Source organism: Camponotus floridanus, unplaced genomic scaffold, assembly GCF_003227725.1.
Source record: "Camponotus floridanus strain SB8 unplaced genomic scaffold, Cflo_v7.5 scaffold148, whole genome shotgun sequence".
Classification (NCBI taxonomy): Eukaryota; Metazoa; Arthropoda; class Insecta; order Hymenoptera; family Formicidae; genus Camponotus; species Camponotus floridanus.
This window is the reverse complement of record NW_020229268.1, coordinates 58,190-85,358: the sequence shown is the minus strand read 5'-3', so window position 1 is coordinate 85,358 and position 27,169 is coordinate 58,190. Positions and strand designations below refer to the sequence as shown.

General features: G+C 25.7%; 4 protein-coding genes across 4 annotated transcripts in view; all 4 read right to left on the bottom strand.

The window, feature by feature from the left end:
- Positions 1–631: 631 nt before the first annotated feature.
- LOC112637252 lies at positions 632–3,246 on the bottom strand. Its single transcript, XM_025406513.1, has 5 exons — positions 2,400–3,246; positions 1,970–2,069; positions 1,360–1,467; positions 752–907; positions 632–682 (listed from the first exon to the last, which is right to left on the bottom strand). Exons 1-5 carry the CDS (start codon positions 3,182–3,184, stop codon positions 632–634), a joined length of 1,200 nt encoding a protein of 399 aa, XP_025262298.1. The 5' UTR covers positions 3,185–3,246.
- Positions 3,247–7,660: 4,414 nt separating this feature from the next.
- On the bottom strand, positions 7,661–14,512 carry LOC112637256. Its single transcript, XM_025406530.1, has 6 exons — positions 14,130–14,512; positions 12,979–13,255; positions 11,515–11,711; positions 10,982–11,332; positions 10,823–10,892; positions 7,661–7,792 (listed from the first exon to the last, which is right to left on the bottom strand). Exons 2-6 carry the CDS (start codon positions 13,042–13,044, stop codon positions 7,661–7,663), a joined length of 816 nt encoding a protein of 271 aa, XP_025262315.1. The 5' UTR covers positions 13,045–13,255; positions 14,130–14,512.
- A 3,620-nt stretch (positions 14,513–18,132) lies between these two features.
- LOC112637255 (glutamyl aminopeptidase-like) lies at positions 18,133–21,330 on the bottom strand. The gene is made up of 5 exons (XM_025406529.1): positions 21,292–21,330; positions 19,483–20,017; positions 18,870–19,370; positions 18,550–18,736; positions 18,133–18,195 (listed from the first exon to the last, which is right to left on the bottom strand). The coding sequence occupies exons 2-5, from the start codon at positions 19,995–19,997 to the stop codon at positions 18,133–18,135; spliced, it is 1,266 nt and encodes a 421-aa protein (XP_025262314.1). The 5' UTR covers positions 19,998–20,017; positions 21,292–21,330.
- Positions 21,331–25,111: 3,781 nt separating this feature from the next.
- The window catches only part of LOC112637253, a 2,785-nt gene continuing 727 nt past the window's right edge, over positions 25,112–27,169 (bottom strand). Inside the window, exons 2-5 of the mRNA XM_025406515.1 lie at positions 26,114–26,310; positions 25,596–25,931; positions 25,434–25,503; positions 25,112–25,286 (exon numbers count right to left, since the gene is read on the bottom strand). Coding sequence (XP_025262300.1) covers positions 25,164–25,286; positions 25,434–25,503; positions 25,596–25,931; positions 26,114–26,310 — 726 coding nt within the window. The 3' untranslated portion in view covers positions 25,112–25,163. The remainder of the gene's footprint in view (positions 25,287–25,433; positions 25,504–25,595; positions 25,932–26,113; positions 26,311–27,169) is intronic.

The following is a 27,169-nucleotide window of genomic DNA, read 5'->3' as shown; positions in this document are numbered from 1 at the left end:
ATGATCGCTGATTATTGGATAGCATATAGATTTTTATATAGATTTCTTTACAATTACTATTATTTATATTTAATATTTTTATTATTGTTTGCATCATTTGTTTAATGCATTCCGTAAAATTCTCTATCATAATTTGAAAGTTTCATAGACAGCTATCAAATTTAACCAAATTGTTATTCTTCTTCATGGTTGATTTTAATAGAAAAACATTACCATATGTACAGAATATTATATTTTTTTCATATATTTTACTCTTAATAGTATAAAAATATATTTAATCATATATACTAATACTTTTCTTATTGGAGAGAATAATAATAATAGTACAAATATTATGGCATAAAAACATGCCGATATAATCTTTTATTTCCAATTTATAAAATAATAAAGAAAAGATTAATAAAAAACAAAGATTAAATTACTTAATACTATATTATTATATTTAAAACAATTTTACAACAATTTTAAAACATTTTTATTATATTTATATTTCTTGAATTATCATGCAAAACATATATATCTATCTTTACAGATTTCTTTTGAAATATTTTTGCTTAACTGTTTTTTTGTCTTTGATTTGTTCTCTCTACTCTATTCTCTCTAATACATTTATAAGTGCACAATGCTTTTTTTATTTTGCTTTTAAAAACAAAAGAGCGATTGAATATGATTGATTCATAATCTAAAATATTATCATAAAAAATGTGATATAAGAAATTTCAAATTTTATATAAAGTATATTAGAATTTACCGCCATAAATGAGGGCAGAGACAGATTGAACTTATCAATTGCCGCAATTTTACATTCCAAATTATTAGCCAATATTAGTAATATGAATGTACGTTGTATCGATGATTTAAGTTGATACCAGCCTTCATTAAATGCTTTATCCGTCACTTCCGTACTCTGTTACAAATATATTTAATACAAAAAGTGATATGTAAAAAAAAGAGAAAGTTATTAGTATATATTATTTTTTATTTAATTTTTTTTTCAATATTTATATTTTATAAATATATGAATATTTATAAATATATGAATTTTATAAATTTATAATTATTCATATATTTATATTATTTATTATTATTTATATATTTATAAATATATGAATATTTATATTTTATAATCATTTTCATAAATAAGCAAAGTTATGCCCGCTTACACACGAATAACTCTTTTTTGTTTATTGATAATTAATTATTCATATTTTCGTACTTTAACTTTTTTAATAAACAAAAATATAATAAAAAAATTTCTAGCAATATAGTAAAATATGGATAAAATTTAACAACTTGCTCCTTGATATTAATATTACTGCTTGTATGAAGGAAAAATAATTGTGATAATATAAATCTTACCGCGTCTGATAATGTCTGGACGGAAGAACATAACAGAAAGAATTGCATTATTGAACCAGCTGCGAATGAAAGAATCGAGATTCCCTCCATGAATGTTAAAGATGGTATCTAAAAATTTATAAATACATTTTGTTAAAGAATTGGAAATAAAAGGGAATTATACAATTCTCTTAAAAAATTTCTTGAATATATAAATTTAAATAAATTGTTTATATTTTTTGATTTCAGAATTGAATTACTAATGCAAATTATTTTATTTATATTATTTATATTATATTATTATTTATATTATATTATTTATATTATATTATTATTTTATTTATCACACTTTTATCTAAAAATAATACATAATAAGATAAAAAATAAATTCTTTGATTTTAATTTAATTAAAAAAGAAATCATAAGAAAGCAGATTATATATATATATAGTCCTTTTTTTTATATATTCATGCAACACAAATGTTAATTTCTTAAAGGAAATAAAAAAAAAAACAGCAAATACAAAACATGATTTGTTAATAGATAAAAATTATTATTAAATACAACATAATTTTTTAAATAATTAATTTCTATTTTTTATTTTTTTCTGAATTCAATGTTCGTTACCTACTGTGGTCATTAAGATACCTAAAAAGCAGAAGCGGAAAACACTATTAAGATACAATAGACTGAAGTTCACCGACAGAAGTTTCCTTAACATAATTGATATGCTGTAACGGAATGTAAAATATATATATATAGAATTTATCAAATATTATATTACATAATAAATAAAAACAAAACATAAATGACATAAAACAATGAATTTATTAAATTTTATCAAATATTAAAATTTATAAAAAATTATAGGATTATTATAAAAATTGAAATATGTGCAATAAAATTTTAATATTATAATTTTTATAATTTTTTGTAGTATTTTATTAAAAGCATTGTCATTTAATTATAACTCTATAATTAAAGCATTCTCTCAAAATTATTTTTTTATTACTTAATAATTGTATTCTATTTTTTTAAATAATTATATTAAAAACACATACAACAAAACATTGTTTTGATGCTGACATAACGCTCTTAGTTCCTTTTCCGCCCATTGATCTGTCATAGGATGACACTTTTTTTGAAAGTTTTTATTGTCGTCTTGTGGTTTCTGAAATAATAATGTCAGTTTTATCGCGATGTATCGATATTGTGCAGTTAACATCAACACCAGATGCATCATGTATACGTCCAAACTGTATTTCCTTAAGAACAAGTAGACAGCGCCCGTTGTCATAATGACAGTCGACAAAATTAGAATGTATACTGAAAACGGTTCGGGACTGAAAAATGCTGGCAAATTGTAATCCTCGAAATAAAATGTATCTCTCTTTTCAAAAATCAATATAATCGGATGTATAGTCCATATAGTGACAGATATCACACTGGCCACCCCATAAATTATAAATGGCAAAATAATTGGTTTCAATGCTGTTTTCACGAGGTCCACCATGATCATGTCCGCATTTCGCAGGATTTCGTTCATTTTCCGGACCACTTGTATTGTTAACTTTTGCCGCGTGTAAATACCCGCAAGTAAGAAAGATGCTTCCATTATGACAACGATGGAGATAATACCATCTTTCAAAGCCTTTTCTTTTGGAACTACGGTCATTCCGATGATTAATGAGATCGCATGAATCACTTCTATTGACCAGACGAAGGCTCTATATATACGACAAAATATCGAAAATGAATTATCATCTGTCATCGGTAATAAATTTCCCGAGATGATGTTTGCTCCATTATTTAGAAAATTCACGTTTTGAAAATTTACTCCTGACATGTCTTCTGTTCGTGCTGAATCGAAACTAACTTGGCAAATATAGCATACGAGAATTACGATTTCGATTATTATCTCTGTCTCATTTTTTGCATGTATATCTCTTCCTTAATTATTCTTTTTTTTTTCTTTGTAAGTAGAAATTTATTTTTTCCTTCTATATCATTTAGAAGTTTAAAAGAATTTGCCATTCTTCTGTTTGATAATTATTAATATATAATGCGCTGTCATGCGTTGTCCTGCGATGAACGATGACATTTTTTTTTTAGTCTTTAATCATTGTGTGAGATACTACGAAACTTAAATATTCTCATAAAGTAGATAAAGCAAGATATCTTCGAACAGATAATGTTTAGGATTTTATGTTTTATTATAAGGGAGCAGAGAATTTATACTGATCGATAATTCACTTACTATGGCACTTTATTTTTTATTCTGTTTATTGAGAATATAGACGAGATCATGAAATTTCTTGCGCTACTTCCCTACATTGGAGATAGCAATTATCTTATGGCTTTCCATCGAACATTGTAAAAGCCGAAATCTAAGGCTATAGGACAAATTTGTCATTCGTGATTTGTCAAAACTATCTGAAATATATCTACCATGAACTTAATATGCAATGAGTAAATATTGTTATAGTTATAGTTTATTGATATAAAATTTTGTTAAATATTATGGAGCAACGTTAACTATGAATTGATTAACAAATACATTTTAATTAATTACAGATCGATTATACACTCTCGGTAAGCTTTTTTTTAATGAAAGATTTTAATAAGTAAATATTTTAATAAAAATTTTGATTTTTTAATATTCTTATTTAAAAATCTAAAGTTATTTTCTTCTAAAAAATTACTTTTAATTTCTTCACAATTTAATATTAGAAAGAAAAAAATTTTTGCATATTGAGTACAAAAATTTAATTTTTACATTGCATTAATTTAAAATTGCTTTGGAAGAGATATCAAATAAAAAATTAATAACGTTTGCAACTTTGTTTTTTAATTTACAAGAATATTAATTTTAATTATTAATATTGATATTAATATATATTATAAATTAATGTTATTTGATGTAATACAATTTACCTTTCTACAAATAAGAGAATGCTTTTATTATAAAAATTTTGTTTTATTTATCACTTTTGTTTTTTGTCATCATTTCAATTGATTAATCAACCGAATAATTATTTATCAAGAGACACGGTAGTGTCTCGCGCCAAGTTCATGCGAAGCATTGCGCGGCACTCCATGTATCTATACGCGAGTCGGACAATTGAGAGTAACTTAGATTATTGGATTTCAATAACGGCTGAACGGATCGAATTCTTACTAGCCTTAATCGATAGAACGAGTTTGAATTGTATAAAGAAAGTATCTTTACTTTTGCGTTGCGTGATCTATTAACGGAGATATCATAATGCAAAATAGAAATATAAAAATTTTCAATTAAGAAACGTCTTTATCATCATCATGGTCATCAACGCACATGTACACAACACATAGAAAGAGAAAATGTCCTTTTCCTACTCTCGACAGAAGATTGCGCTAGCGACGTTTTTCGATATTAATGACATGTGTCATATGTGTCATTAGTGACATGTATCATTAACCGCATTTTGAGTAGTGATAAAGTGCAAGTTATAAATAATAAATAATTAAATTATTAATTAAAAATTGGCAAGAGCTAGTACGGTATGATAATTAGAGCAAGGTAAATAAATAAATAAATATATATATATATATATATATATACAGGGTCTACCAAAAGTGTGGAAACCCCTAAATATCTCGGAAAATATACGTTTTACAGAAAAGTGTTTCCAACAAAAGTTGTAGGGTTTAAGAAGATCTATATACTGATTCTATCAGTTTGACCTTGGATGGCGTCGTCAAGGTCAGGTCAAGGTCACATTGACTTTTTTAAATGACACCCCCTACATTTGATTGCATATTCTTATAGCTTAATTCAAGAGCTTTCCAAAACACTATAATAATGTTCATTTTTATTAAGTACTTTGCGAGTTATGAGGGTTGAAATAATTTCTTAATTTTACATAAACCATAAAATATCTAGTAAACCATTCATTTTTCGATTATCTTACCTTCATACTTTTATGTACAAATTAATGAGAGGAATCAATTGGTGTAAAGAAAACACATAGTTGTTTCTAAGAAAAAATATGTAATTTGCAATTAACAATTCCATATTTTTTCTTAAAAACAACTGTATGTTTTCTTTACACCAATTGATTCCTTTCATTATTTTGTACATAAAAGTATGAAGGTAAGATAATCGAAAAATGAATGGTTTACTAGATATTTTATAGTTTATGTAAAATTAAGAAATTATTTCAACCCTCATAACTCGCAAAGTACTTAATAAAAATGAACATTATTATAGTGTTTTGGAAAGCTCTTGAATTAAGCTATAAGAATATGCAATCAAATGTAGGGGGTGTCATTTAAAAAAGTCAATGTGACCTTGACCTGACCTTGACGACGCCATCCAAGGTCAAACTGATAGAATCAGTATATAGATCTTCTTAAACCCTACAACTTTTGTTGGAAACACTTTTCTGTAAAACGTATATTTTCTGAGATATTTAGGGGTTTCCACACTTTTGGTAGACCCTGTATATATATACATATATAATGTATATTATATATACTTATTCTATATATATTTTTATATAATTTGCTTATATATTAAAAGAATATACATACATATATATATACATACCATTTTTAATATAATATCTCTTAGCAAATTAGACTAAAAAAAGAAGTGATATAATCCCCAAAAACTTACCTTTTTAAAAAAAAGGTAAAAAAAGGGCGCCAAGTTCATGCACTAATTGTATCCAACTGTCATATTGTCTACAAAAATAGTGATATAAAAAAATTGCGCCAACTAAGAATAAAAATTTGTACAAGATAAATAGAAGTACAAGGAAGAAAACTTATACAAATTAAATAGAAATATTTTAATTGAAAACATTGTTATACAAAATAGTGCGTTAATTTTCATTCGCGGGCGCTTGCCGCGATCAGCTGATTGCTACACGCGATGAGTGTAGCAATCAATGTGTGTGTGTGTGTGTGTGTGTGTGTGTGTGTGAGAATGTGCGCGCGCGCACATTCTCTCACACACACACACACGCACACTGATTGCTATACTCATCGCGTATAGCGATCAGCTGATCGCGGCGAGCGCCCCACATAATCGCTTATATCGCATCATCTCTGCCTACCTCTCGTACTCGTTCCCAAAATAATTACATAGTTTCCTTTATAATTTAAAAACTAAAGTCTGGGCAAAATTTTGCATGAGGAAAAATCATCTTAGAATTCATTCAAGAATTTGATATTTTAAAAACAAATGTATGTTCAGAATCTCCCTGCATAAAAAAATACAATTACAACAAAATTTAATTCGAATATAATACACAAGCACAATAATACAATTGTCATTACGATTCGGATGGAGACATATTAGTGATTATTTTTATAATATGGAAACCAGTTAAAAAGGGAAAGCGAAAGCAAGGGTGGAGAAAGAGAAATTAAATTTTTTTTCCTATTTTACATTTCAATATTTTAATATATTCAGAGATAAAAAAGAATGCACACGAGAGTTTAAATGTATTTATCTGATTTTACTATGCAATAAAGCTGCTAATAAAACAATACTTTAAAAAACTTTTGTAATAATAAAATAATACTTTAAAAAATTTTCATATTTTCTGCGAAATTTTTTCTATTTACAAAAAAGCATCATTTAAAGTCGAGTTATAATTAATATTGTAATATACGATTCAAATATATACAGAGTTTTCAGTATCTTTCAACAAAATAAAACCATAAGTAGATATCGTTAAACTGAACTAAAAAATCCTATATTATTTTGCAAGGAACCACGTAAAATTTCGTATTATTTAAAAAAAGATCGGCCAATGCACGTGACTAAAAGCGCGCCGCGAAAAAGGTCCCACTGTAACTAAATATTTTGTAATTCATATCTCGAAATTTTATGTGGTTTCTTGCAAAATAATATAGAATTTTTTAGTTCAGTTTAGCGAGATCTATTTATGGTTTTAATTTGTTGCGAGATAATGGAAATACCATGTATATGTATGTATCTGTGTAATATAAACACACGTATATATATAAACGTAAATATATAAACAATATCTATGTATAAAATTTGTAACACAGAAAAGTAATACAATATAATATGTAATATAATATAATATTAAAATATACATAATATATATAATTTATAATATGAATTATATTGTAATATAACATAATATTTTTATACAATACAATATTTATAAAATTATAGTGTACAAACAATTATTAATTTTTATATGACATAGTGAATAATTAAGTATACACATTTATAAATATTATTACAATCATTCATTCTGTATCTTTAATTTCTGAACAGTTAATGTCTTCAAGATTTAGTTATTCAATTGTTGAATAAAGATCGAAAATAATTTATCTGTTTTTCGATCTCCGACAAGCGTGTTTCTATCTTCTTTTCAACATCGGTAATTGAAATGATTGAATTTTCCAGCTCCTTTGTTACAAATATCTTTATCTAAAATAGATTATTTTAATAATTATTATCAATAAATAATTTTCTATTTAATAATTATACTGTCACACATGAGAGTATCATTATGAACAGAATTATAAGAAAATGTGGTAAATGTTTACTTTACGTCACATAGCTCGAAAAATTTTTATTTTCACACATGTCGTAGAGGATATATTCCTAAGTAATACACCGTTTGAATTTTGTGGCGCTCTCTCTTCGTTCCTGAGATATGCAATTTTGAAGTTTCATACTTTCATGTCATTTTTTCGTAATATCCTATTTATGTGTTCACATTTTTTGTTTACATTTCTCAATACAGTTTGATGTCATATTTTCGTTGTGTGTTTATATTTTTTGATTTACGTTTACTCGTTGTGACTTCCATGTCGCTAAGAATTTAATACAATTTAATACATTTGAAAAATATCACAAATGTATGTGCACACATACACACACACACACATGCGCGCGCGTGCGTGCGGGGGTGCAAGGGGGGTCTTCGGCTCCCCTTCCGCAACTATCCCGCCGGTAGTTAAGGTGAACCTCGCTTTATAACTTACAGCATATATTCATTGTTATTAATAAATATCTTAGTATCGCTAGTCGAATAATCAAAGGATTATTGAAAAAATATAGTTGACCAAACTAGCCAGAAATTTAGTTTATTATTACGACGTTTCGACCATATGGTTGTGGTCCTTATCAAGTATATACTGCAAAGATTATAAATTGATAAATTAATTGACAGTTTCAATATATAACACGCTCAACGAATTAAAATGTAACAATGTTAGTATACCGAAGCCATAAATCAAGAGACTGGCATAGACGATGATCTTATAAATTGCACAAATCACATTAAAAAAAACGTTATTTATTAAAAGATTTAAATTAGAGAGAAATTGATGTGTCCGTGAGAGACATCGTCAAGAGACTAAAAACAAACGCTATGGGAACGGAACTATGTGACCTTTATTATTTTATCGTAAATATTATTTAAATTATCTGTGTCTTTCTGTAGGTTAATTAAATTATTATTAAATTTTTTGATGAAAAACATCTCAGCAATTTCTCTCTTTCGAACATATTTTTCGTTATGCAGAATATTAGGTTTCGACCAGTCAAAATCATGTCTAGATTCTGATCTATGTTTGCTAATAACCGAATGATTAGATTCATGTAACTTTATATTGTTGCAATGTTCTTTTAATCGCGTACGTAAATGTCTTTTTGTTTGCCCGATGTATGACAAATTGCAATCTTTACAATTTAATTTATATACAACACCTGTCTTATCGTTATTCTGTAAATTATCTTTACCAAGTCTAATTAAATTATTTAGTTTTTTAGTTATTTTGTAGACGACGTTAAAACCGCTATTTTTCAGAAGGCGATACAAATCATGACTCGAATTCTCCACATATGGTATTGAAATAAATTGAGTCTTGTCAGAACCAGCAAGATTCACGTTAACTGTATCATTAAGAGCACGATTATTTAAAAAATTAACTCTTTTTTGAATGTGTCTGTGTATTATATGTTCAGGAAAACAATTACTGATTAAAGTGTCAAATACTAATTTGATATTTTCTTGCCAGAAGCAGTCGTTAGATAATAGAATAGCATGGTCAACTAAATTATATATAGTGATGATTTTATATTTTAACGGATGGTTAGAATGATAGTTAATGTACCTCCCTGACCATGTCGGTTTCCTAAACCAGTTAGTAATCAGAGTATTCCCGGACCGAATAACTTTGACATTCAAAAAACTAATCGATGAATCAGCTTCAATTTCATATGTAAATTTCAAGCGTTCGTGATAGTTATTAAAGCTTCTTATAATTTCGTTAATTCTTTCACGTGGTACTATTGCAAAAACGTCGTCTACAAATCTATAATACGTAGGTACAGTAAAACTTAATGAGTCTAAGCAATGTGTCTCCAAGTCGTCCATCACCATATCAGCCAGGATAGGTGACAATGGAGAACCCATAGGACTGCCGAAGATCTGTTCATCTGTTCATCTGATCAAAAAATTTAATAATAATTTAATCAACCTACAAAAAGACACAGATAATTTAAATAATATTTACGATAAAATAATAAAGGTCACATAGTTCCGTTCCCATAGCGTTTGTTTTTAGTCTCTTGACGATGTCTCTAACGGACACATCAATTTCTCTCTAATTTAAATCTTTTAATAAATAACGTTTTTTTTAATGTGATTTGTGCAATTTATAAGATCATCGTCTATGCCGGTCTCTTGATTTATGGCTTCGGTATACTAACATTGTTACATTTTAATTCGTTGAGCGTGTTATATATTGAAACTGTCAATTAATTTATCAATTTATAATCTTTGCAGTATATACTTGATAAGGACCACAACCATATGGTCGAAACGTCGTAATAATAAACTAAATTTCTGGCTAGTTTGGTCGACTACATTTTTTCAATATATTCATTGTGATTGAACTCTTCGCAATGCGTCCCCTATCGGCGGGAGGACCCCCTGTGTGTGTGTGTGTGTGTGTGTGTGCGTGCGTTTGCTTATATTTCTTCTTAAACATACAAAATCGCAAAATATATTTTATTCTAATATATTATATTCTAATATATTATATTCTATTCTTGAAACTTTTTTTGTTAATAACTATTTAATAAATAACAATAAGCGGCTAAAATCTTCTAAAAGTTATTCAAAAAAATGACTTAGGGAAATGTAAACACAAAAATAATAACATATTTAGAAAAGAATGAAAAGATAATACAAGTAAGTATGAAACTTTAAAATTGCATATCTCAGAAACGAAGAGAGCCACAAAATTCAAACGGTGTATTACTCAAGAATGTGTTCTTTACAACATATCTGAAAATAAAAATTTTTTGAGCTGTGTGACGTAAAGTAAACATTTACCGAAAATATTATATAAAATATATAACAATTATAACGAAAAGTAAATTAAAAAAAAAAAAATTTTTTTTAATATAGAAATTTGATTTATTTAAAATTTATTTAAAATTTACCTCATCCAACTGTCTCTTAGAATACGCATTATTAATTACAACAATTAATGTTACAATGTCCTTGACTTTTCTATAAAAAATAGAACAATACATTTATAATTTATTCAATAAATCTTTATGTCTATGTGGTATATTTTTATTAAAAAATAATATTGTTACCCGTGTCTTATCAATTTGTAATTATTTAATAAACTTGTAAGCATGTACTTGATATTCCTCTCAAGAATAAAAAGAAAAATATTAGCATTTAGGGCATAAGCTCGCTCTATCGGTTCAAATTGAAGATGAGATTGATTATACAAAGATTTTGAAATTTTTGAAATTATTACAGTATTTGTGATAATTTCTAAATAATTGATTAAAATTTCAGAATCTTTACTGTAAGCCAAACATTCTAATAATGTTTTATTATTTCCTTTCATGTAATTAGTAAAAACTTTATTCCATATACCGCGATCTGCCGTTTTCAAACCATTACAATATGTCCACCTCTTCCAGCCAGGCAAAAGTCTGCAAAAGATAGTGCAAAAAGAAGTAAAAAGCTTGTAACGAAATTGTGTTAATAGTTTCTTTAGTGTTTTATAAATAATTTTTTGATATAAGTGATAACTAATTTCCCAATCATATGCAGAATAAAAAAAAATGTTTTTATAAAAAGAATCGAATATTTTGAATATTATGAAAAGAATTACTTATTTTCTTCAGGATTTGCTAGATGCCATTTCAAATGATTCTTAGATTTTTCTTCGCAAGGCTTTTCATTTATAATACATTCCCATTTTGCAAGTTCTTGTTTTAAACATTTAGTATGATCGTTGATGTTACTTTCGTCATATAAATTCCCGTATTTAGATGTAATATTCTGCATAAAATCAAACCTTAGCACGCCCTAAAATTTGATAAATATTATTATATTTAGTTTATTCATTATTTACAAGTACACATATAATGTACGCGCAAATAAACATTTTTCCTGGATAATTTTGTTTTATGTGGCTTTAATATTTATGTGACTTTATAGCATCAATACCATAGTAACCAGATTTATTAGAATTTCTTATTTGTGTGTAAATAATTGTGTATGTATTTCATCATCTATATAGATATGGATTTTATATCATCTAATAAATTCTTAACATATATACATATATCGATATACAAAGTGTTTCATAAGGTTATGCTAACGCTCGTGAGTGGATAAAACGCAAAAAACTCAACACAAAAGTCCTTTACCATTTTGCAATTTTCGCAATAATTTATTGAAATATTTATTAAAAATGTGAATAAACGCGCGTTTCGCGAGGCTAGATCGTAAGATATGCGCGATAAGTGTGTCAGCGGCGATATGTTTCGCATAACCATAAATAAACAAGAATTGAGGTACGCGCGATCAGAATTTACGAGACACTCTGTATATATATTTAAATCTGTGCATATTGATGTATCGATTGATGAATCGACTTTAATATATTTTCTTAATTTAAATCTGTGGCATAAATATAGATTGTAAATATTTTAAACATCAATTTCTTTTATTATTAAACAAGTATTTATAAGTGGATTATTATATGTATATTAAATTATTATGTGTTGTATAATGTAAAAAAATTATTGTAAAATTATATAAGTCAATTTCTCTCTCTACAAAATGTGTTGTATATGTATTGTATATTTTTAACATCATAAACATTCGAATATTACGTAAGAAAATTAATATAAGAAAAATAATTATGTTATATACTGTGTTCTATAATTTCCTAAAATCCATTAAATATTAATTACACAATTGATCATCAATTATCACGTAAATATTAATGTATTATTATTAAAGAAAAGTAACTTAATGAAATATTCAAAATTTTTGTGATTGTATTAAATATAAAGAAAAAATATATAACATAAATATGTAACGTAAGCGCATTTTAAATTTAAATTTTGGAATTTTGGAACAAAAATAATTAAATAATAATGTATAATTAATTTTTTTGTTTAACTCACTACATATATCTATTTTTAAAAGAATTCATTATTATCATATGAAATCATTGTATTATAAAATAGATAATTGGTGTAATGGATAATTTTTTTTATAAAAAAATGTTATTACAATATATCTATATATATATATATATATATATATATATATATATATATACCTTAAATTCAGGATAAAAATCCAACAATGGAAAGATATTCGACATAATTTCAAATGCTTTCAACATAGGATACCATGCTATATAATCTTTTTCCTGTGCCAATAAGAAGTGAGATTCCAAAATACGGAGAATTCAAGTTTCTTCTCTATCGCAAAATGAAACGCATCATTGATGATTTGTGCGCGATTGAGAACATGTATATTACTATATTTTTCAGAATTTAAGTATCGTGCAATTTTTTGCCAATTCGTAGTATCGTAATTGACGCGATAATATCCTGTTATAAAATAAATTACTTTCGTCGATTATTAAATATTTTCAAATTATATATATATATTAATTAGATAAACATATTTTTTCAAGATGTTAAAGATGTTTCGATTATAATAAATAAATTAAATATATAATTAGAGATGTTTACATCTTCCGTTTTTATTATTTAACACAAAGGCTGTGTCAGCGATTCTATATATTACAGCAAGAAGTCAAAATTTTAAATATATTGGTAAAATTTCATTATTCTTGTAATATCTTTATATTTTATATATATGTATATATATATATATATATATATATATATATAGGTATATGTATATATACAGATTGTTTCATAACTAGTGGGCAAAATTTCAGGAATGGATTCTTCATGCTTAGAGAAAAAAAAAACTTAATCACCATAGTCCGGAAATGATTAGTTTTTGAGTTATTAGGATTTTTGTATACAAAATTTTATCTCATTTCTCGTCTTAGAAGTTTTTTTACAGGCATCAACAATGTTTTTCAAATTCGGCGGCCTATGTTTACGTTAGCTCAATGTATTATTCTTATTCTTGTCTACAATTCCATACTTTTTTCATGTATACACGAACACTCTGTCGAACGTGTCAAAAGCGTTGAAACATTGTGTTCGCTTCGGTACTCAATGAGACGAGCTGAGGCTTGTATTGTGACAGGAGGGAGACATATTGAACATTTCCCCTAATTGTCCAAAATCTTAATAACTCAAAAACTAATCATTTCCGGACTTATATTAATTAACTTTTTTTTCTTCTCTAAGCACAATGAATCCATTCCTGAAATTTTGCCCACCACTTATGAAACACCCTGTATAAATGAATAATAAAGATATAAATTTTTTATTCAATATTTACCAGCTTGTTGTAAATTGAAAATAATCCATTCATTTTCCTTCAGATTGATAAGTCGATATGACTGCAATGGTGTTAACCAAAAAGAATTCGTCCAAATTATGGTAAAATCAAGTTTCGACTCTGTAGTATAAGTAACAGGAATATGATAAAATTTCTCATCTAATTTGTTGCGAAATTGTGCTGATACGTATACAGCAGAATCTTTTCGCAACACTTCCAACTCAAAAAAACATTCCTGCATAATCCATGAATCTATCATGACTTCTATATTAAAATCATACGTGGAATTCAATTCAATCATGACAGATCTCATAGCATTCCATAAATCACCAGAAGTTGTTGCTCTAGGATCATCTAATCTATAAGTTTAACATTATGATAATTTTGTACTAACTTGTCACTGACATGTCCTCCTTCAAGCCATATAACTATTGTCTGAAACATTTTTGTCTTAAACTTATGGATTTTGAGATATTTCAGTGTGTAGATTAAAATGGCCTACCATGTATATATATATATATATATATATATATATATATATATATATATATGGTAGGCCATTTTAATCTACACACCTATTCATTTTTCGATTATTTTTTTATATTCGGCTTACCAACGGAGTTATTCAGGTGGCCTGTTTTAGATGCCTCACCCTGTATGTATATATATATATATATATATATATATATATATATATATATATATATATACAGGGTGAGGCATCTAAAACAGGCCACCTGAATAACTCCGTTGGTAAGCCGAATATAAAAAAATTGTTCAGACAAAAGTTGTATGGTTTCAAGGGGGACATATGATGGTGTCATTAGTTTAATCTTGAAGAGCCACCTGAAGGTCACGTGAAGGTCAGCTCCAACTTTTTAAATGGGACACCCTATATGCTTTCGCATATTCTTGTAGCTCATCTGAAGAGCTTTCCAAAACACTATAATTAAGTTAGTTTTCATTAAATACTTTCTAAGTTATGAGGCTTGAAATCATTCTTTAATTTTACATAAACCGTAAAATATCTTGTAAAATATTCATTTTTCGATTATTTTACCTTAATACTTTTATGTACAAAATAATGAGAAGAATCAATTGGTGTAAAGAAAACACATAATTGCTTCGAACAAAAAAATGTAATTTGCAATTAACAATTACATTTTTTTGTTCGAAGCAATTATGTGTTTTCTTTACACCAATTGATTCTTCTCATTATTTTGTACATAAAAGTATTAAGGTAAAATAATCGAAAAATGAATATTTTACAAGATATTTTACGGTTTATGTAAAATTAAAAAATGATTTCAAGCCTCATAACTTGGAAAGTATTTAATGAAAACTAACATAATTGTAGTGTTTTGGAAAGCTCTTGAGATGAGCTACAAGAATATGCAAAAGCATATAAAGTGTCCCATTTAAAAAGTTGGAGCTGACCTTCACGTGACCTTCGGGTGGCTCTTCAAGATTAAACTAATGACATCATCATATGTCCCCCTTGAAACCATACAACTTTTGTCTGAACAATTTTTTTGTATTCGGCTTACCAACGGAGTTATTCAGGTGGCCTGTTTTAGATGCCTCACCCTGTATATATATATATATATATATATATATATACATATAAATATATATATATATATATATATACATACATATAAATATATATATATATATATACATATAAATATATATATATATTATTTTTATAACACATACAAAAATAATGAAAACGTATATATGTAATATATCTTTTAGTATGTATTTTCAATAAAAATATTTTATTTATTATTATGTATATATTTTTATTTAATATATATTAATATATATATTCATTAATAACTATGTTAGTAGACATTTGTCGTGACTGAATAAATAATAAATTAATTTTTACATTACAAAGATTTTGGAGTGTTTATAAATTGTTTATGTTTGTAAAACTAGATTCTCAAAATCATTCAATTTGAATTATTTGTTATTTAGAAAATATGAATATCTATTATATATTTATTTAAAAAAATGAAATTTAATCGTGACAAAAAAGTATAAATATAAAATAGCAGTATAAATTTAAGCTTGTAAATATATATATCTTTCAAACATTAAATTTTCAAACATTAACTGGAAATATATTATTAAATTTATTTTGATTATTTTCCTTCTCTGATGTACAATACCGGTCAAAAATATATCACCTTTTTTGAAGATAATTTAATTAAAAGTATATATATTTAATTAATATTTCTTAAGTTGCCGTGTCCATTATTGAATGAAAAGTCCATTGTTCAGTAATCTATATATCTACTATTAAAACATGTGACTAGATAAAAATATATACACTTTGAATTAAGTTATTTAGTTGGAATTAAATTATTCTCAAAAAACATGAATATGATATATTTTTGTCGGTACTATATATTATTACATTACTATATATTATTACATATATTATGCCTACTGATTATTCCAATATTTGATGAATCCCTTTAAATATATAAGAGAGAATGTTCGTTCTAACATGCGCCATATAATAGATCCTATAATGTTTAAAAGAAAAAAAATTTAATACATTTAAAATCCCTTTACTAATATGGGCAATAAAAGTTAGTGAATATATATGTAACTAATAAAATTAAATATCACACACAAAAATTGTGCAATTAAATCAAAGTAAGCAGCTATGAAAAAATGTTAAATACATTTTAACGAAAAAATTTGTAATAATAAAGAAATAATGAATGATTAAAAATTTATTAAAAATAATAAATTATACATTTATAAGGAATCAGTTAATTTTATATTTTATTATAATTTTTTGAAATCTTAGACAAACATGTATAGTTATAATTTTAAAAAAATTACATATTATAAAATTATCCAAAAATTATATAAAAATTTAATTTTAAAGTTACATATAATTACGTTATTGCAAATACTATAAAAAATATATTAAATTTTACAAATGAAGGGCATGGTTCTTCCTATGGAAATTGAATTTCGAAGAAATTTGAATTCTGATTGAATTTGCTGAATTTTGGAAATAAATAGTTTACGTGAAAACACAATAAAAATTTAAAAAATGTCAAAATAAATGTCATAAGATTAATAAAGTCGTTTCAGTACAAGTATTCAAAATTCAAATATCGAAATATCGAATAAGACGTTATTTCAATATTATTAAGGAAAAGTAAATAATATATCAAATAAAGTAAATTATATATTAAAATGTGACACACAGTTGATCATTTTTATTAAGACATTTTACTAATATATTTGTATGGAAAAAATGTGCGTGTAGCAGCATCGATGCTATCGTCGTCATAACATGCTATTTGATATTTGATAAAATTAGTCAAAAGTATAATTATTATTATACAAGTTTTCCCTAAGTCTCCTCCTTCGGATGGAGAAGGATACAACTTCCCTAATTGCTTTAAAAGACCAGCCTCTCAAAATAATTAAACACCTGTTTCATGATTTTTCGTAATTTTTGAACCGTTTCTGAAATATAATAGATAGGAAATTTATAGACACCAATATATACATTTATGTACATATTTTCCACGTAAATATCATATCTATATATTAATAAAAGTAATCAACTGTGTGTGTTTCTACTCAATAATATATTATTTATATTTTTTCAGTAGTAATGAAGTAACGCCTTATTTCGACATTTGAACGCTTGTAGCGACGAAATGGCTCTATCAACCGATATCGCGGTTAATGTGACTTTTGATTGGCCACAAATTATTTATTTCCAGAGTTTGTGCAAATTTCACCAAACTTCAAAATTCATTTTCCATAAGAATCGTACAGAGTCTTTTGTTTATAAATGACTTTTCTCATTTACTATGAAATTAACATTCGAAAATTTATAATTATTTAATTGTTTAATTATGCAATGTTATACGCATACCTTTAATTTGAGAAAGAAAAGACTGTAAATAATTTTCAGGATAACTATTATATTCTATAGTAGAATTTATAATAACATATGTATTTAGAGTAATTCATGTTGAATTTGAACTACAAACAGATCTATCATTCGGGAATTTGGCAGAGCCTAAAATCAATTCGATATAATCATAATTTATCATAAATAATCAAAAAGAAAAAGTTTTTGAAGCATATCAAAATTAGCTTATTATATGCTATTGTTAAGAATAAAATTTGTATGTGTGTTTGTGTGTAAATTTTTCTGCGATAATTATAATACAAAAACATATATATACTTAGTACTTATTTAAATTTCTTTCATTGGATTTTTGAAATTTTAGAGATTTGGGTTTTTATCATTTCTAATAATTAAAAAATAAAACAGAATATTTGCACAAATATTTAACAATTATTTGTATTGCTAAACTGTTAATCATTTGACTGCGTATTCAAATAGTAATAAAATTAGTAATAAAATAACCTTGTCGATAATGAGTACTGAATAAAATATATTAAATCCATCGTTTAACCATGTATTAGGCCATAAGTAAGTAGGTCTGAACAAATTTCTAATGTATTTTTGTATCATCCCACGTGCAATTAAGCGTGCAATTATCGTTTTGTATGCGACAGGATCTAATTCTTCATTATAAGTGATATCTGCTTCTCTACAAATAATTATACTAATATGTATGAAAAATTATGGATATTAATATAATTTCTTATGTAAATAGATTACAATATCATATGTAATTAAAACAGTTTTTAAAATATATTTATATTTTTAATTATATATATTACCGATAAAAAATGAAACCAAAAGTCTGTTCAATTTCATTTTGTAAATCCGGAATTACGACATGATCTATTTTGTTCTCAAATGAAACAGAGGTTAGCGGCGCAAGTTTTTTGTTCCGAATATTCCATGTATGCATGTATACATTGATGGAAGAAATAAAAGTTTTCGCAAATTTTAAATACGGTTCCGATTGTGGTCTGTACGATATGGACGAACGAATTGTTTCATTATTCGAGAAGATGATGTGACGAAAACTGGATACCAGAAATGCTACTCTATCTATGGAGATTAAAGGAGTAGCGTTAAAAAATGTCCATGTCATATTATCGTCCGTCAATTCAATATCTCGTATCGGCATATTTGACCAAACTTTGTATTTTGGATGATGTATTATGGAAATAATAAAAGTAATTCTTAATTTTGGCTTGTCCCAATATGGTAACATTTGCTGTTTTTTAGTTTGATACCTGTTTCTTCGCTGGACTCCTGTTGCGATTAACCACCTACCGTATTTTAATGATATATTTTAGATAATGACTAATTTTAGGTAATTGTAAGAGTAGAATGCACAAATGTACAATTTGTTTTTGATATTTCATATATTCTTCTACTTACTCTATTTCTTCATTTTCGTTTATGTATGGAGTTCCGAAAGATTCCCTTACGATATTAATTGAGATTATGTACTCTATATACAAATCGTATATTCCATGAAACGAGACATCACCGAAATCGAGCACGACAATATTGTTTTTAATAATATTTGTGTGATTTGCTTCATAAACCGTATCATTATTTTGATTTAATGTAAGATTTGAGAACACTATAAATGTTGCATCCGGTACATAAAATCTTATGTATCGTTTTGCATAAGAAATATTTAAAGTGATTATGCATACGCTATGAAGATAATCAGTGCCTAACATTATCTTTATATTATAATGTATTGGAAACATATAATCTGATATATTGCTTGATTTGTTGTTTAATACACTGGGCATTGCGATTTTCGATTCTTCATCGGTTTCTACTCCTTTGATTTTTGATTCTTCATTAGCGATAGGAGTCGCTATTGCTATTATGGTTATGTATATTATACTACTATTTAATAATAGTTTTAAGAATGTCATGTTAAATTTCGTCCGGATATCTATAAAAAACGTTCTTGCTTTAAAAACAAGGTTTGCTTACAAAGAGTATGCGATTCAATCAACTTTTGTGTTAAAAAAACGTTAAAGAGAATTTACTAACGTTTCATAAGAAGATACGGTTAATTAAAAAAAAATTAAAATAATATGGTTTAATAAATAAAGAAAAATTAATAGAAAAGATAAATGTAAAACTTATTGAAACGACATATAAAATATTTTTCTCGGATTTGAATATTAGGAGACATAAGGAATATATTTATATAATTCCAGTAGGATAAGCACAATAAACGTAACTTTTACTTATCTCAATTTAGCTATGTTTAAGATTTTTTCTAGTGCAATTACATAATTCAGTATATATATATATATATATATATATATATATATATATATATAATGTAAGCATTACAATGTATGAGAAATGAAGGTATATTCTGAACAACGCGATTTTATATCTGATGTAGACTGCATGTTTACTAACATGTTATTCTCAAGATTGATCTGTTCATGAAGTAAGAAATATATTAACAACATATAAACACAGAACGGAAATCAAATATTATCAAATATTTGAAATTTTGATAATAGAGCGGCTTGTATCAAACATTCGAACAAAATTCTGAAAACAATTATGTTAATATTTTTATAACACATCTTTTTGGATAAAATGTTACTTATTCATTATTAGTTATTCATTCGTTTATTACACATTTACATTAACATATCCTACTGGACCTAGATATTCATTATAAAAAATATTTTAAAAACAAAACAGAGAAAATATTATACGTTTTTAAGATGAATAATTTTATAGTTTAGATAATAAGATAGTATTTTATAGCTGAGATAATTTTATAGCAATAATATAAAATTGATTACACAATAATTTTATAATGTCAAAAAGAAATTTAGCTTATAAATTTTACATTTTTTATATGTCAAAAAGATCGAAACATGCTATTACAGTACAAACATATATGTCTTCATTTCTATTAACTGTAATGTATGCAAAAGATAAAAATAATATTTACAATAAAATGAAATCGATTTGAAAATTAAGAAAAATGTCTTTTATAAAATAAAAGCGTTACCTGTTACTTCACACAATTTTGTACGCACATTTAAAGAAGGAAAGATAAATATTTTATTATATATTTAATGCTCCAATTAGGTCAATCAGTCAAATTTAATACCAGATTTAACAGGAAAAGCATTCGATCGCGAACTTATCTCTAGAAGAGACTGCCATAAACTGATGGCTTTGTTGGCTTACCTAAGAGTATTTAGAAGGTTATACGTAGAGCCGTCTTACCTGCGTGTACGAAGTGCGCAATGTACACGGATCAAAATATAAGAGGCGGCAAATTTTGATTAACAATGTAATTCATTAGAAAAGAAAAATTTTTCTCTCTCTCATCCTCTATCCCTCACACACACACACACACACACAAACACACACACACACATGTATATGTATAGGAATACGTATATATTTTTTTCTACATTATTATAGACGTTGCCTTTTCGAAGGTTGAAAAACGATTTGAACATAAAGAATTTTTATAACTGGTTTGGATTTTTAAATAATATAAAAGAATTTAATAAGGAAAATAAAGATTTTAGATTAAAAACTTGATAGACCTATAAATAATTATATTAAAAATTATGTTAAAAAATCAATTAATTACAATATTTCGCAATTATGCTGATTGTTACTTTTGTCCTGGGGGCCGGGGATGAAAGTAACATAATCTGGAGATGAAAGTAACAGTTCTTATTTTCGGAAAAATAAAATAAATACGCCTTTTTTCAATTTAAAACAACAATTTTATTATAATCTTTCATTAAGCAAGATAACGTTAATTATAAATTTGTATTATATTATATTCAAATAAAAAATAAAATAAATATTTATTTTTATCATCTTTAAAAAACCAAAAGAAATAATCTTCATTAAGCAAAATAATTATAAGTAATATCATAAAATAATTATACTTATAATCACTTAATATCACATCAGTTTTGTACTTTTCCAAGTTTAAATAATAGTTTAATTCTAAATAAGTGTAAAAATTGTATGATAACTACTTATACAAAAGAGATTGATATATATTCGAATCGCAATTATGGCATGCGTAATAAGAATTCTTTTTGATACAGTTATTATGGGACCAGCCCTTATATTTTAAACATTGAAATACTTTGTTACTTTCGTCCACAGAGTAACGTGTTACTTTTGTCCCCAAACACATTTTTTAGAATAAAAGCATTATAACCTAAATATGATGCCAGACTTAAAATTAGCCAAATCAACTATAAAACTTATGAATACATTTTAGAAAGATACACTGGCAAATAATTACGTCAATATATACTTTAATTAGGCATGGATACAAAAAAACTAAAACAAGAAATACTTAGGTGAATAATGTAAATACACTAATTTCACTCCTGCATGTGCAACCGGCGCGACCGTTCTACAACAATTAGCTGAAAAGAAATAGGATCGGGGCCTACACGTTTGACTATATAGTACAAATTATTCAATATATAATTGTGTAGTTTAATAAGATACTTGTTACTTTCATGACGCTGTTATTTTTGTTCCCGGTCTCCCCTATACTCCTTTAGTTTTTGTATTCCGTTTTCGTATAAAGTTTTATTTGAAAGACTTTTAAAGACAATTTTTCTAGAAAACCATTTGCGAGAGAAAATTCATTAAAGAATTATAATCGCGCTTATACTTGCATGTATTGATCGATTTTCTTTAATTAATATCTCAAAATTTTAGTAGTTATTTTCAAAATGGTACATGACTTTTTAGTTAGTTTATCGAGATCTACTTATGTTTATTTTTTTTGGCGGGAAATTGCATTGACATTCTGTATATACTATATAGTTTATTTTTAATAAAATGTATATAAGCATATAATTTAATTAGAATAATTAAATTCGAATATAAAATCTCATTAATACCAAGTATACGTGTGTACGATAATTATTATACAAGATACAAAAGAAAATGCGTAATATCTTTGAAGAAATTTGATAATACAAATTACACAAGAAGATAAGAAGATAAGATAATCTTCAAATAGAGAAGAGAAATATATATATATATATATATATATATATATATATATTAAAAAAATACATATAAAAAAAATTACAATTACAGCAAACCCAGCCGCTTTATGATTTTTAGTGTTATACATTGTACAGCAAATATACGCTAAAGAGCTTGATTGCATTTTCCAATTTAATAATGCACAATACTGAACCGTGTAACTGTCTATGTTTGAAAATTGTGAAAATTCCAGAAGAATTTTCAATCTTGATATTCACCTGTTTTCAATCGCAATGTCTTAAATTAAAGCAAATTATTCTCGCTTTATTTTCTTAAATATATAATAATTATAAGAATTACATAAAAAAATATATTACAGTAATTTAAATATATGATAAAATAATATCAAAGTATAAAGTAAGGAAAGAATGCGATATATTAAGAATCTCAAGATTTTAAAATGAATGTAAAATTTAATTTTTGTTTAACTTATTGATATTTCCATTATCTTTATAATTAAAATAAATAAATAAGAGAATCAGATTTTATATCAGCTGATTCAATTTTTATTGAGACTTTTAAAAATGCGTTTAAAAATCCTATTTTAAACGCATACACAATGTATACTCCTTCTAACTCGCTTCTCCCTCTTTCTCGCGATCCGATATAAAATCTTTTTCATGGCCAGATATAAATTTTAAACGACATCAATCTGATTCGATCATCGTAGGCGTCCAGTGCGGGATTAACAGATAAAACGTTGCATCGTTTTGACGATTAGGATTATCCGCGAAGATTTGACTTCGTGAACTCAAATACTGATAGCAGCGTATATCGTCGATATTAGTGCAAATGGAAAATTGATACTAGAGTATTGATGATTCGGTCGAATAGTCTCGAGAGTACGTGAGATTTCCGCATTGCGGAAAATGTAACTACAATATAAGCGCAATACAAGTGTAAGTATTTTTTTTCAAGTAATTTTTTTTCAAGGAAGAGATATTTTTGGTACCATTTTTAGATCGATCACTATTGACATTTCTTCAATAACATGTTTATATACGTGATAGCTTTATAAGCTTACATATTTTTTCAAATTCGAGATTTTAATTCTTTAATATTGTTTCCATTTTGATCAGCATATTTTTATGCATGTTTTACAAGTTAAATAAGTTCGACTTAAATATATTTAAGAAAAGATTTGCAACGATTATAATATGATTAATATATTAGTGCGCAATATAAATAAATAATTTAACGTGTTCAACGTAATAATTTGCATGTGTTTTTGTATTATCGCAAAACTTATTCCAAATATAATACACAATAATACATTGTTACGGATAACGATTCGCATAAGAACATATTCGTGATTATTAATTTATTACAATACGGAAACTTGTAAAAAAGGGAAGGCGAAAGCAAGGAAAAGAAACAGAAATTAAATTTTTTTACTTTTTTATATTTCAATGATGTTTCAAAATTTTATATTCTTTAATATATATTCTGAGATAAAAAAGAATGCACACGAGAGTTTAAATATTTTTATCTGATCCTACTATGTAATAAAGCTGCTAATAAAGCAATGTGGTTTCTTGCAAAATGATATAGGATTTTTTAGTTTAGTTTAATGAGATCTACTCATGGTTTTACTTTATTGCAAGATACCAAAAATACTTTGTATATTCATGTAACTGTGTCAAATAAACACACGTAATTATATAATCAACATCTATGTATTAAATTTGTAATACAGAAAAGTAATACAATATAACATGTAATATAATACAATATTAAAAATATTTATAATATGAATTATATTGTAATATAATATAATATTTTCATAAAATATTATATAATACAATATTTTTATACAATATTTTTAATATTATATTGTATAATTAATATTATATTGGTTAAATACAATTAATATTTAATTAAATAATTAAACTAAATTATTATCTTTTATATGACATTAGTGAATAATTAAGTATATACATTTATAAATATTATCACAATCATTTATGTTGTATTTATAATGCCTAAACACTCAGTATCTTAGAAATCTAGTTATTCAATTATGTGAATAAAGACCGAAAATATTTTATCTGTTTCTCGATCTCCGACAAGCGTGTTTCTAGCTTGTATTCAGCATTAGGAATGATTGAATTTTCCAGTTTCCTTTTTACAAATTTCCTTATCTGAAATGGATTATTTTAATAATTGTTATCAATAAATGATTTCGGATTTAATAATTGCACTCACACAGAAAAACACAGAGTATCATTATGAACAGAATTATAGAAAAATATTATATAAAATAAAAATTTGATTTATTTAAAATTTACCTCGCCCAACTGTCCCTTAGCATACACATTGTTAATTATAACAATTAATGTTACAATATCACTGACCCTCCTATAAAGAATATTAATACAATATCATAATTAATTTGTACAATAAATCTTCACATCTATGTGTAGCATATCTTGATTAAATAATATCGTCACCTGTGTCTTATTGTTTCGTAATTACTTAATAAACTTGTAAGCATGTACTTAGTATTTCTCTCAAGAACAGAAAGGAAAATATTAGCAGATAAGGCATAAGTTCGCTCTATCGATTCAAATGGAAGATAAGATACATTATACGAAGGTTTAAATAAAATTTCTGATATTTTTATTTCTAAATAATTGATTATAATTTCAAAATTTTTACTGTAAGCCAGACATTCTAACATTGTATCATTTGCTTCCATGCAATTAGTAAAAACTTTATTCCATGTATAATGATCTGCCGTTTTCAAACCATTACAATATGTCCACCTCTTCCAGCCAGGCAAAAGTCTACAGAAGATAGTCCAAAAAAGAAGTAAAAATCTTGTAACGAAATTGTGTTAATAGTTTCTTTAGTGTTTTATAAATAATTTTTTGATATAAGTGATAATTAATTTCCTAATCATATGGAGAATATAAAAAATGTTCTTATAAAAAGAATCGAATATTTTGAATATTATGAAAAGAATTACTTGTTTTCTTCAGGATTTGCTAGATGCCATTTCAAATGACTCTTAGATTTTTCTTCGCAAGGCTTTTCATTTATAATACATTCCCACTTTGCAAGTTCTTGTTTCAAACATTTAGTATAATCGTTGACGTTATTTTCGTCATCTAAATTCTCGTATTTAGATGTAATATTCTGCATAAAATCAAACTTTAGCACGCCCTAAAAATTGATAAATATTATTATATTTAAGTTTATTCATATTTAGTTTATTCATTATTCACAAGAACACATATAATGTACGCGCAAATAAACATTTTTCCTAGATAATTTTGTTTTATGTTTCTTTAATATTTATGCGACTTTACAGCATCAATATTATAATAACTAGATTTATTAGAATTTCTTATTTGTGTGTGAATAATTGTGTATGTATTTTATTATTTATATAGGTATGGATTTTATATCATTTAATGAATTTTTAACACATATATATATATCCATATACAAAGTGTTTCATAAGTTTGTGCTAACGCACGTGAGTGGATAAAACGCAAAAAACTCAACACAAAGGTCCATACCATTTTGCAATTTTCGCAATAATTTATTGAAATATTAATTAAAAATGTGAATAAACGCGCGTTTCGCGAGGCTAGATTGTAAGATATGCGCGGTAGGTGTGTCAGCGGCGAGTGTCGCATACTCATGAAGAAACAAGAGTCGAGGTACGCGCGATCAAAATTTACGAGACACTCTGTATATATATTTAAGTCTGTGCATAGTGATGTATCGATTGATGAATCGACTTTAATATGTTTCCTTAATTTAAATATGTGGCATATCAAATATAGATTGTAAATATTTTAAACTTTAAATATCAATTTCTTTTATTATTAAACAAGTATTTACAAGTGGATTATTATATGTATATTAAACTATTATGTGTTGTATAATGTAAAAAAAATTATTGTAAAATTATATAAGTCAATTTCTTTACAAAATGTATCGTATATGTATTGTATATTTTTAACATCGTAAATATTCAAATGCTACGTAAGAAAATTAATATAAGAAAAATAAT

Coding starts and splice junctions, on each gene's coding strand:
- LOC112637252 (XM_025406513.1), bottom strand. CDS start 3,184: ATGTCAGGAGTAAATTTTCAAAACGTGAATTTTCTAAATAATGGAGCA. Junction 1,468..1,969: donor TAGGTATCTTAATGACCACA/GTAGGTAACGAA, acceptor ATAAATTTTTAG/ATACCATCTTTAACATTCAT. Junction 908..1,359: donor TCCAGACATTATCAGACGCG/GTAAGATTTATA, acceptor TATTTGTAACAG/AGTACGGAAGTGACGGATAA.
- LOC112637255 (XM_025406529.1), bottom strand. CDS start 19,997: ATGACATTCTTAAAACTATTATTAAATAGTAGTATAATATACATAACC. Junction 19,371..19,482: donor AACGAAAATGAAGAAATAGA/GTAAGTAGAAGA, acceptor AAAATACGGTAG/GTGGTTAATCGCAACAGGAG. Junction 18,737..18,869: donor TTTGGTTTCATTTTTTATCG/GTAATATATATA, acceptor AATTATTTGTAG/AGAAGCAGATATCACTTATA.
- LOC112637256 (XM_025406530.1), bottom strand. CDS start 13,044: ATGTTGAAAGCATTTGAAATTATGTCGAATATCTTTCCATTGTTGGAT. Junction 11,712..12,978: donor ATTTTTATCCTGAATTTAAG/GTATATATATAT, acceptor ATCAAATTTTAG/GGCGTGCTAAGGTTTGATTT. Junction 7,793..10,822: donor CTAAGAGACAGTTGGATGAG/GTAAATTTTAAA, acceptor AATCTATTTTAG/ATAAAGATATTTGTAACAAA.